The 12,827-nt window shown below is 49.1% G+C and overlaps 1 protein-coding gene across 3 annotated transcripts in view; it reads left to right on the forward strand.

Annotated features, from left to right (window-relative positions):
- LOC147625170 (xylose isomerase family protein) overlaps positions 1–12,827 on the forward strand; it is a 72,961-nt gene that overhangs the window by 38,374 nt on the left and 21,760 nt on the right. For all 3 annotated transcript variants that reach the window (XM_086818420.1, XM_086818421.1, XM_086818419.1), the window contains 4 exons: positions 9,766–9,806; positions 9,924–10,023; positions 10,258–10,329; positions 10,420–10,497. In XM_086818420.1, the coding sequence (XP_086674546.1) occupies positions 9,766–9,806; positions 9,924–10,023; positions 10,258–10,329; positions 10,420–10,497 (291 nt within the window). The remainder of the gene's footprint in view (positions 1–9,765; positions 9,807–9,923; positions 10,024–10,257; positions 10,330–10,419; positions 10,498–12,827) is intronic.

The following is a 12,827-nucleotide window of genomic DNA, read 5'->3' on the forward strand; positions in this document are numbered from 1 at the left end:
TGCGCATACAGCCAGGCGCCCATTACATGTTTTGCCTACACAGAGTTGGCTGCCATCACATGAAGGCCACGTATTACCTCTGAATTGTTTCCCCCAGGCGGCTGTGTCCTTTGTGGCGGTACATCATCTCCACGGGTGTTCTACAAGGAAGACTTTGCATCACCTGAGTGGCTTCATCATTCCGCAAGTTTTGGTCTTTTATCAACCAACTACAAGTAAGTGATTTTTCAGATTTGAGTAAAGCATTTAATGTTTAAATCTGGTAAAAGATTCGTCCTGCTCGGCCTACACCCGTTCGGTGCCGGGTTGTCCAAGCTATATGGGCGAACCTCGGTCCAAAGGTGCTGAGATCGGGAGAGCCAGGTGTTAGTACGAGAGCGCCTGTCTGTGCGTGGTCTCGGAACACCAGTGTGGTGCTCTCCGCGGAGTCCAGTGAAAGCACAGGACCGTAGCGATTGGACCACACTAGTGGTCAATCTGCTTCGAGCTTCTACATCGAAATTCGAGTTATTTGTTTAGTACTGTTTTCATATGTACATGGACATTATCTGGTTCTCAGAACCCATGGAGCATTGTATTCTTTAAATACTCCCAATAAATATATCATATATTGAGGGGGGGGTCGGCCCGTTCCGGCCCCAGTGCTGGTGTCCATCTTTCCATTTCTGTTCATTTAAATTTCAAGTTGTTTTAAGTTGTCCATTTCATATTTGTGGTTTTAAAAGTTGTGCTATTAAACGTAGGTGTCCAACTGAGTCTTTCCCACTTGACGGGATCGGTTTCATCTTCAAAAGGCCATAATGACCTATGAGACCAAAAGTTACATCATGGTGGATCTGATATAATGTCTGGATAAAAAAACCCAGAAAATGGAAAATAAAGATGATACTACTGGCACCTAGAAAATGAAACTGGAACTGGAATATAGCGAGGGGGGGGTACGCTATGGAGGTGAGTGGAATATAGTGAGAGGATACAATATCATGTGGGACGGAGGGGTACACTATGGAGGTGCCTCCATCTCATAATATGTGCCGCATCGGACACTGGCGGATCTCCTCAATATTCTCTGTGGTCAGCACCCTGACTGGGTGTCCCGCATGCCTCGCAAGAATAATCCGAATCTGCCGCTGCAACCTCCGTCTATGCTGGGATGCCCCCCTCTGTAGTCGTGGGCGTCTGGACCACCCAAGCTCAATCGCACGATCAATCAGTGTACCCCTGGTGTGGGCGGTATCCATGTCCTGCTCTGCTGTGGTCCATCTGGCGCAGTGATGACTGGACTAAAGAAATCTGTAATGTGCCTCTGAGTCTGGCTCTCTGTGCGCCTAAGCAGGCTATCTCTATGTCTCCGCAGCTCAAGCAAGAACAATCCCAAACACCTCTGGTCCTGGTATCCCATGACTCTGGAAAGTGGTCCAAAACCCTCTCTGAATAAACAGTGGAAACGACCACGTATCTCATAGTATGCAGTACAATGGCATATATAATGCAGCTCTGTCTCTGGCTCCCCATGGCATACTCGGCATATCCTGGCCTCAGCTGGTATACCTCTATATCGGCCAATCTCAATCTCAAGCTGGTGTGAGGATGTGCGAATCTGACCAATAGCACATCGTACTGCATGAGACAAGTGTACATCCATGTAACTGGGTCTGATCACAAAACCATCTGCTGTGAGCTGAAGAAAATGCTCTCTGTAGAAAGCCATCTTCGTGCCCAGCTCCTCAGTCGGCTGTATCCATGTCCTCCTAATGTCCAGCTGAACTAAATCCTGACGGATGAGTCTGGTAATCTCTGTCCGTGTGAGAGTGAGAGAGGGTGCCTCCAGAGAATACTGGAAGGGAGGCAATCTGTCCATGCTAAAACCATGTGCCTGGAACCAAGATGTCATCTGTCCATACCAACAAGCCGTGTCTCCCTGTAAAGCTAACTGTCGGGAGGACTCCAGGGCGAGGCGTGCATATCTGTCTCGGGGGAGATCCCACAAGCCATGTATGTAGGAGACTGATCTCGTAAGAGCCTCAATCACCAGAGGGGCAGCCGCCAGCTCTGCTCGAATAATCTCATGAGGTACCACGGCCTTGGCTCTAATAATCCTAGCAATCATAGATACCAAAGGCCTCTCCATACCTCTCCACCCGCCTGCGCTGTGATGGCCCACTGAAGGTCCCCATATCTGCACTCGATAAAGCATAGCTGATGTCACTAGAGTGTCAAAAAGCCAAAGTTTCGTTCGAGGTTCCTGAAACTGAACCTACGAACACATCCTCTCCAAACCACCCAGGGCTGCATGTGCTCTAGTCAATCTAGTCTCTGCTGCTCTCCTCATCGAAAACACTGGCCCACTGAATACTACCCCAAGATATGTATATGCATCTGTATACTCCACAATCTCTTGCCCATATGTAAATGTGGAAGCTGATCGCCTAACCCACTGTGGCGTGGTGTTAAACACCATAACCTTGGTTTTGCCAAGGTTGACAGACAATCCACTATCATGTGCAAACTCATGTAAAGCATCGAGATGACGCTGCATACCCTCAGGGGAATCAGAGATCAACACAATATCATCAGCATATAACAATAGTGGGATCCATGTACCTGCTAGCTGGGCTCCTCTGTCCCCCAATCTCTCAATGTAGTCAGAAGCCTCATCCACATACATACCAAACAGTGAAGGAGATAACGGGCAACCTTGCTTCACTCCTATAGTGGAGTGAACCAAAGTAGAGACCCCCTCTGGGGTGCGTACCTGTCCTACAACTGATCTATATAAAGCCATAATCCCCCATATGAGCTCTGTGGGTACCCCCATCTCCTGTAATCGCCTCATCAATCTGGCTCTGGGCACTGTGTCAAATGCTTTGCGGAAGTCCACAAAGCTACAATAAATCCGTCGCCCATGCGACCTGCCCTCCTCAATAATGGCCCGGAGAGTCAAGATGTGGTCAAGAGTAGAGAAACCTCTCCTGAACCCTGCCTGTCCCTCTGCTCGAATGCCAACTCTCTCTGCCCATCTACTCAACTGCTGCTCAAGAATGGATGCATACAATCGTGCTAGTGTGTGACCAATCATAATAGTGCGATAATTCCCTGGCTCCATAGGGTCCCCTGACTTGAAGATAGGCACGATGGTGGACCTACTCCAAGTCTCGGGTAAGCCTTCGCACAGAGCACGATTGAACATCACTGCTAGAAGCTCTGCCAGCACGTCTCTCGCATGAATAAAGTGCTCAGCGAGCGACCAATCCATCATGATCATATGCTCTCCCAGTCTTCATCCTATCAATGGCCTTCCTTACCATCTCTGCGGTAAAGAAAGTACATGTCTGTGGGCATGGTGTGATCTGCCCCTAGAGAGAGAGTAGAGAGAGAGAGGTGCTGGAATTTCAGTATATTTCATATAGTACAAAAAGGTACTTGTCTACAGCCATAGGCTGCCTTGAAGAAAAGGTGATAACACCCAAAATTCTAGTCCGTACTTGGACCGTAATGATCCACCCCATAAAGGAATGAATAAATACAATGAGGAGCAACTAGGCCTTATATAGTCTCTTTGGAACATTGAAGTGCTGGCCGAACAGCAGTCGGCCACTCGACTGGACCAAACCATACAAACGCTGATGCACCTGTCTTCCACCATGCAGCGACCACTCTTGTTCTCAGCCGACAGCACCTTCTGGTCTTCTCCAAGTCCTCCCTAGCAAATCTGTACTCTGTGCTCCACAATCCTAGTTCTAGTTATCTTTTACTGGTTGCCTCTTCTGGACTAGCATCTGGATTTGTCCATGGGCAAACATGCACATGACATCCCTCTTTGCTAAACTTGATGACGGGATTCCAACCTGTTCTTGGATGACTGTTATCATCCCAATCTTTTCCCGCAGTCCCTCTGTCATCCATCCATCCTTGGCAACCCTTTTCTCTAAAAGCAAGGCCCGGTTCTCCAAACCACTCTGTCTCGGACGAAGATCTATGCATCTATTCCCTCTAGTCCACAATCCATTCTTGCCCTGACTTTGAACACTGTCTCGGTCTTCATTCCTGAGAAATGAGTCTGGCACTCTCACATCACCCTTGGAGGATAAACCTCCCTTGGGACCGTTGCTTGAGAACCTATCTGGCTCACAGGACTGCCATCCCCTTTGGCTTTGTGGAACACCACCAACAAACCTCCTGGGAGTTCTTCCCGCTTCTGTGCTCCTTGCCTTGGGCTTCGTATCCGTGTACTTTCCTGTACCTTGGACCTGTACACCATCATATGGGACTGAATCAGCGTTTAGCGTTGTTGAGTCTGATGCTCTGATACCAATGTAACGCGCGGAAGCTCTGGGAGTCTTCTTTCAGCCCTAAACAGTACTAAGAACATGCTAATGCAAAATGTAGATATAGAGAGAGAGTAGAGAGAGAGAGAGATGTGCTGGAATTTCAGTATATTTCATATAGTACAAAAAGGTACTTGTCTACAACCATAGGATGCCTTGAAGAAAAGGTGATAACACCCGAAATTCTAGTCCCTACTTGGACCCTAATGATCCACCCCATAAAGGAATGAATAAATACAATGAGGAGCAACTAGGCCTTATATAGTGTCTTTGGAACATTGAAGTGCTGGCCGACCAGCCGACTGGACCAAACCATACAAACGTTGATGCGCTTGTCTTCCACCATGCAGCGACCACTCTTGTTCTTAGCCGACAGCACCTTCTGGTCTTCTCCAAGTCCTCCCTAGCAAATCTGCACTCTGTGCTCCACAATTCTAGTTCTAGTTATCTTTTACTGGTTGCCTCTTTTGGACTAGCATCTGGATTTGTCCATGGGCAAACATGCACATGACACTATCTCACTGGGGTGATACAAAATTGTCCATGGAAACTCGTCATGGAATACTAAGAACATAAAAACATGGGAGCAACATCAGCTCCGAGTAGATGGTATACCACTTTCCAAAATGTCAAGCATGGGGTTGACGAGTATGGCCGAGATGTCTTCCTCAGCTATGTCACGTGGAAAGGTAGCTCGATGGCGGGGAGCATGTCCTGGATTGGGAGCTGATGAGGTGATCGTGGTCGACGGGGGGTCGAGGGCATTGGGCACGTTGGAGTGTAGAGGCTCGGTCCGAGGTAACTCCTCTCAGGCGGGGTAGGTCCAGAGCAGCTCGTGGAGGGTCCACAAGATCCACACTGTCGGTGTCCTCCACCTCTTGGGTCCAGAAGAAACTGGTGATGGTTTGCTACCGAGGGAGGGGGCGGGGTGGCTGGGGCTTGTGTCTCAAGAAGGTGTCCCTGTGTCTGCGGAGCTCAAGCAGGAAGAGGCCCAAGCAACGCTGGTCCTGGAAGTCAATGATCCTGGAGAGTGGACCGAATCCTTCACGAAATAGACAGTGAAACCTCCCGCGGATCTCATAGTATACTCTTAGCGGCATATGTAATGCTCCTCCGTCTCAAGCTCTGTGTGGCATAGTCGGCAGATCCTCTCCTCTCTGGGTGTCCGTACGAGCTTCCTGGCTCTGAAGATGCGCTCAGCTCCCTGTCTCCACTCTGAGGCGGTGGGAAGAAACCCGTATCTAGCCAATTGCAATCCACATGGCATGGGACATGTGAACACTCAAGTAGCCCGGCTGTTGGATGAATCCATCCTCAGTGAGTGTGAGGAAGTGGTCTCTGTAAAAGTGCATCTTGGTGGGGAGCTCCGGGGGTGTGATCCATGTACAATGTGTGTAGAGGCTAAGAAGATTTGACCGGATAACCCGGTTGGTATCCTCGTGAGACAGCCGGAAAAAAGGAGAGTCCAAACTTTACTGAAGGGGGGGTAGGCGGTCCATGCAGAGCCCATATACTGAGAACCAAGTGGAAACTAGTGCATACCATACTCTAGAGTGCCCTTCAAGTGCTAGCTGTCTGGAGGACTCTAGGGCAAGCCTCGGGTACCTGTGGGGATCCATGTGACTGATGCGATGAAGGTACGTGACTGTTTGGAAGAGTGCCTCCACTACCATCGGGGCTACAGCAAACTTTGCCTGGATAATTTGGTGTGGGATTGATGGTTTGCTGTGGATCATACAGGAGAACATCATGACCTGGGGCCTCTCAACTCGCTGCCAATCCTCATCGGATAAATATGGCCCCAGAAAGCTGCTCCATACATCAAGGCTGGTGTGAGGAGGGTGTCAAAAAGCCAGCCCTTCATCGTGGGCTCCTGGAAATGTGCCTGGAAGCATTGCCGCTCAAGTAAGCTCAAGGCTGCATATCCCCGCGTCACTCTAGCATGTGCTGCGGGAAGCATGGTAAAGCGTGGGCCACTGAAAGTGACACCAAGGTAGACATAGGATGAGACAATCTCCACAGGATCCCCTCTATATGTGAAGCTCAATTTGGATGTGACGGGGCGAGAGGTATTGAAGACCATTACCTTGGTTTTACCAAGGTTAGCAGAGAGGTCCTGCCAAGTGCAAAAGTCATGTAAGGCATCCAACTGTCTCTGAAGCCCTTCGGCTGCGTCTGAGAGGAGGACAATGTCATCTGCATAAAGTAGTATGGGGATCAATATGCCTGCCAGTGGGACCAGCCCCGCCTAATCCATCAATGAAGCTCGAGATCTCATCAATGTAGAGGCCGAAAAGAGTGGGTGATAGAGGGCAGCCCTGTCTCACCCCAATGGTGCTGGAAATCTCCTGTGATGTACCTCTTGGGGCTCTCACTCGTTTGGTGACGGACTCATAGAGGGCGATGATGCTCCAAACCATGTCTGATGGGACTCCGATCTCCTGTAGACGGTGTAAGAGGCAGGCTCGGGGTACAGTATCAAAAGCTTTGCGGAAATCCACAAAGCAGCAGTAAATCCTTTGGTGTCGTGCTCTACCCTCCTGGATGATGGCACGGAGGGTGAAGATGTGGTCAAGGGTAGAGTAGCTCCTCCGAAAGCCAGCCTGTCCTGAGGCTCTGCATCCCTGGCTCTCTGCAAATGAACTGAGCTCCGCCTCTAGCACTGATCCATAGAGTTTGGTCAATGTGTGGCCAATCATGATCGTCCTGAAGTGGATCTCCGGCTTTGAGGATAGGGGGTGATGGTGTTGGTGCACCAAGAGGGTGGAAATCCTTCACAAAGGGCTCTATTGAACATGTAGGCTAGTAGGGGCACTAGGGTATCATGGGCATGCGAGATGTACTCGGCAGTGAGTCCCTTATGATCTTGAGCTCGCCCATTGCGTAGTCTACGAATGGCCTTGAGGACCATGCCCTTTGTGAAGAAGGTGGAGGTGGTGGGGCAGGGGTCTGGTGGTGGGGGTAGGGGTGGCTGATGGGGGATATGATAGAGGGAGCGTGCATAGGAGTGCCATGTGTCTGGGCAGGTGATAGGTGTGGGAGGGCGATGTTCTCAGAGTTTCCTCCATGCCTCTTTGCAGTTCGTCGGCCCTAAGAAAAGTCGGTATAACTCATCCTCTTTCTGAGCATAGAACTCCCGTTTCTTGCGTCGGGTGAGCCGTTGAGAAATCCGTTGCGCTTGGCGCTTCGTGATTTGCCCAATCCGTACCTCATGCTTAAGACGGAGTGTGTGGCCCGACATTCGTCATCATACCAACAGTTATGGGGCATGGAACCGCAAGGTGGCTTGGCGGTAGACTGCCGTGTACAGATGAAAGAAGCTGTGGTGGATGTGTGGAGTATGGTGGTGAGTTGTATTGTGAGGGTGGATAGGGGGACAGTAGGTTCCACATCCACATCCTGGAGGAGTTGGTGGTAGATGTGGTTGGAGTAAACAAGGTCAAGCTCGTGATCAAAGAGGACCTGAGTGTAATGTGAGATGGGGGGAGGTGGTGGAGGGACGGGTGGTGTGCAGGTAAGAGTGAAAGAGAGGTAGACATGGTCAGCTTCAAAAGGGGGTGGTGGAATGGAGAAGTCGGGGATAAGGTGTGCGAAAGCCGGAGATCCCATAAGGTAGTCCACAGTGCTAGTACCTCCTGAGCGAGGGAAGGAGGTGAGGGCGCTGGAGGAGGGCCATCGGGACATCCCGTTATAGATAACGAGACCATGTGCAGCTCCCAGCTCTAAGAAATATCTCCTGGACATTGTGACCTCCTCACGGTCCTGCGATGATCGCTGCGGCCCTGTGTCAGCGATGTCCAGCTCCTGTAGTCTGATAGGGTCGTCTAGATCGAGTAGTGGGACCTGCTGACTTCCCGTCCTAGCGTTGAAATCCCCGAGTAGGACTTCCCCCAACTATGAGAACTCCATGATATCCTCATATAATGGTAAGTACGGTGACTGGCCATGTTGTGTGGCGTAAGGGGAGTGGCGTGGTGCAAAATAACACACAGCCATGTGGATGACTCTGTCATTGCTAAACTGTTGCCGCACCCAAAGATATCGTGCATCCTCGTCCTTCCGGACGATGCTGAGAATCTGTCGGAGATGGGATCTAAAAAGGACAGCTACCCCCCCCCCCCCCCAGAGCCACGTACTCCTCCTGATGTGCGGGTCTCACCTCGAAAAGATGACTCCCACTCATACCCCACTATGTATGGTAAGCCCCTCTCAGGGCTCTGATGAGTCTCTGTAAAAAAAATGACATCCCTGCCTGTGAGAATCTCGCTCAAGCCTCTTGGATTCGACCACAACATGCCATTGCAGTTCCATACTGCTAATGACTCTACCATCTCTGTAGATAGTCCACTTGCCTGCTCTGCGGGCCTCATGAACAGTCACCATCGCCTCACGCCGGTGTGCCACCTGTGCTGGAATGAGATCATCTCCCATGTACATCTGTGTGCCCTTGAGGGCAGCCCGCTTGTCTAAGAAGGCTTGTCTACTGGTGGCATCAGGGAATCTAATGATGAGGGGTCGCTCTCGTGTCATATCCTTCCCTGCCCTCCATGTGTCTGCAAAGGGGGGGGGGGGGTGGGGGGCGATCCCGTCCACTCCTAGCATCTGGCAAAGTGTCATGGCTTCCTCCTTTGGGGAAGCCCCCGCCTGTAGCCCCCGTACTCGCACATGGAGGGCCCTATCCTTCCTGCGTTTCTCCTCCTCGAGAGTCTCATGTATGATGCTCTGCGGGTGTTTGTGCTTCTTCACCACCTCCACCCAATCTTTCTTTGTGGTCTGCAGTTCTTCCCGCAGCTTATCACTCGCAGCTTTCAACTGCTCCAAGTCAGTCCTTAAACCCTCCTGAATATTCAGTTCCCCTTCCTCCACTGTGTGGTCCTTGATCGTAGCCTTTAGGGCTTCCATTTCTGCCTGGAGTTCCCCTATCATTGGGGCAGCTTCTGGCATTCCTGTTTGTTGCAGCTGGGTCTCTTTCAACATCTGAATCACCACTTCCTGGTGCTTCACTTGGGCTGTCAGTTCTTCAATCCTGTTGTTCTTTCCTTGTATCTCCTTGTGGAGGCCTTCCAACTGTTTTTCGTTTTCATGCTGGTTCAGGACCCTGTCCAGCACCTTCTTTTGTTCGCCCAGTAATTTCTTGGTGTTGTCCTCCACTGTCTTGATGTATGCCTCCAGCTCCTGTAGGTTCATTGTGTTATTTCCTCTAGTTGCTGCCTTGGGGGCCTGAGCAAGGGCAGGTGGGAAAACGGAAGGCGGAACACGCAGTGGTAGCACGGAAGCAGGTCAGCACAGCAGCGCTGCCAGCAGGGGTGCGCAGTGTAAGCAGGGCAGCGGTGAACAGCACGACGAGAGAGCGAGGGAGACCACCAGCGAGAGAGAGAGAGAGAGAGAGAGAGAGAGAGAGAGAGAGAGAGATTCACACAAATTGTCCTGAATGTAGAATGGCATTGCTCCTGGTGGATTTAACTTTGATGCAAAATTGTAAGTTTATCATTTTCTTTATTGACCTGATTAAATAAAATTACAAACATGTCAGTATACTTGACTCCAGGCCTAACATAAGTTAAAACAATTTCTGTATAACCATATGCATTGCAGGAGAAGAGAGAGCGTGGATGTTGAAGATCTTTTCATTGCTCATATCGTTGGCATGGACACAATGGCTCGCGGATTGCGTAATGCAGCAAAAATACTGGAGGCAATACATCTTATTAGGATCAAAATCATAGTTCACTATTTCCTTAGCAAACTCATATGCCTCTGTGTGTGTGTGTGTGTGTATGTGTGTGTGTGTGTCTCCGTCTCTGTCTCTCTCTCTATCTCGTGCCTGCATGCTTGTCTAGCTAACCTGCTTAGCAAGCCGTTCTGTCCAGAACATGATCTTATCTGAATATGTGATTGTCGTGGTTGTGGACTTGGTTGCTGCTTGCAGGATGGAGCATTACCAAGTCTTGTGGACAGCCGTTATGCAAGCTTTGAGTCACCACTTGGAAAAGCCATCAAGGTTGATTTGTTGGAACTTCCATATGATCATTAAATTTGTTATTTTGTTTCACTTTGTTTTCTGAATTGAAACGGATGTGTCCTGGCGCAGGATGGTAGCATGAGCTATGAAGAGCTTGAGCAAGAAGCATTGAACTCAGAAGAGCCATCTCTGTCTTCCGGAAAGCAGGTATGGCGGCGTGAGGGTTGCTTGGCAAAAGAGGGGGGGTTGTTTATATTCTGGGTGCAATAGTCCCCCCCCTTCCCTCCCTCCTCTCTCTCTCTCTCTCTCTCATGGTTTACGTGTGCTACTTTTGGTCTCAGACCCTTTGGGTCTTTTATAGATGCTAATCTCTCTCTCTCTCGCTAGCTCTCTCTCTCTAGCTCTAGCTCTGTGCGTGTGTGCAAACCCAAATCAAAACCAGAACGAGATCGCTTTTGAGGTCAAACCCAAAACAAAATCTGAACGAGATTGGTTTTGAGGTGAATGTATTTGATGCAGCTGCATTGTAGCTCCATTAGCTGATTAGTAGGATTTTTCTCTTTTTTCGAATGTTTATTTTGTTGGATCACAGCTTTGGCTCAAGACCTACACGATCTTCATGTTATGTATTTGGTCTCATAACTCATTTTGGCCTCTTGCAGATGTTAATATAATTCTCTCTCTCTCTCTCTCTCTCTCTCTCTCTCTCTCTCGCACGCGTGCGCATTCAGATGACCAACACCATCGTCCCTTTCCATAAAGCAGGAGACCCCATCGACCCAAACAGCTATGGTGCCGTTATGACAGGCTACACAATGGCCAACATTTATGGGGCAGTATTGGAGGCTGATATTAGTTTTTAGCTAGAAAGATAGGGAGAGAGCCATAGGCCAGGCAGCGGGGCCCCCGGTTTTCAGAGAGCCAGACCCTTTTATCGCACCATGTGGGAATGCTAACTTATGACCATACTCACGGATGGAGAGGGTTTCAAACCCCCAGTATTTTTCCAAATACTTCGGTTTTCAAGATTGACTCTTTGAACCGCTCAGACATCCATCCCTTTCCTGACAGGATCATGTGCCTAGAGCCATAAATAATCAACGGGAAAGTGTGCCAAGCCTGCAGGTCTTTGTAAATTGCACGCAGCATCTTCAGAGAACAAATAGGTTGTACCGCAGGGAGGGCTTAATGAATCCCCCCTCCTTTGACCAAAAGGTAAGCCCCCCCTTCAGAGAGCCAGACCCTTTTATCGTCAAATCCAAATCCTGGACATCCTCTTGCACCATCAAGCGGCTCCCCCATGGACGAGAAACATTGCTTGCATGTACACAGTCGTAGGAGAGGATGACAGTCGTAGGAGAGGATGACACATGATGAGCCCCACTGCTTTCACTGGCCCTACTACTTATTGTATATATAGGTTCCCCGTAGTACTCGACCCTATTTTCTTTGGCTTCTATACATTTTCTATGTTTCTATGTTTATGTTTATGATCTTCAGTTTACACATGGAATATATGTAACACTTTTGGTCTCATTGACCCATTGGGTCTTTAGTAGACATTAGTAAAATCTCTCTCTCTCTCATACTTCTCTTCTCCCCTCTGAGGCCTCAGTTTTACAGAGCATTTTTTGAGACTTTTGATGATGGGTTCATTGAGGGCTTACCTGTTGCATGCTCTGTGGATAGCGGTTGGCCAGCAGAGGGTATCTTCTCATGGCCTTAGAGTTGAGTCTGGCAGAGCTGAGAGCATTTCCCAAGATTCATGTATATGCAGAGTATGCACCATTGGTGAGGTGGAGGATAAGGAGCATTATTTGTTGAGATGCCCACCCTACTATGAAATCCGAGGGAGATTTCATTCTCTTCCTAGGGAAAATTTGGCCCACTCTTAGGAGTCATGCAGTGTGACGACCAGAGATGTTTAGGTGTATATTTATTGGAGATGCCCACCCTACTATGAAATCCGAGGGAGATTTCATTCTCTTCCTAGGGAAAATTTGGCCCACTCTTAGGAGTCATGCAGTGTGACGACCAGAGATGTTTAGGTGTATATTTATTGGAGCTTCGCCATCACTTTGGTACTTCCCTTAGTGCTAGGCTTCATTATGGCTGAGTTTGCCCTGCATCTCTGGAGGTTTGACAGAAACTCAGTACAAAGGGCTTTGTGTGAATATATGCTCTTATGTGTGTGTGTGTGTGTGTGTGGAGTGCGTGTGTGAGAGCATATCTTGATAGAGAGTTGTACACCCACTATTGGGCACTGATGACGTTAGTGGGGATGTCGTAGTATCTAGTCCATACTATGCATAATGGAGTTGATAGTTATATAGTCTTGTGGGTTGACTACCATGAGTATATAACACGCACGTTCCTAAAAGGTGAATTTGGACATGTTCTTGGATTCATCTGCTAGAAATCTAGCATGGTATCACACTAAGCTAGAACATGGAGAAGAGTGCAAGAGGAATGAAGCAAAACTGAGAGATATTTCCATTGATGTGACCCCTGAATAAATAGGGCCAAGTACAAGACAT

This window comes from Cibotium barometz, chromosome 24, assembly GCF_041138505.1.
Source record: "Cibotium barometz isolate CiBa-2024 chromosome 24, ASM4113850v1, whole genome shotgun sequence".
Taxonomy (NCBI): domain Eukaryota; kingdom Viridiplantae; phylum Streptophyta; class Polypodiopsida; order Cyatheales; family Cibotiaceae; genus Cibotium; species Cibotium barometz.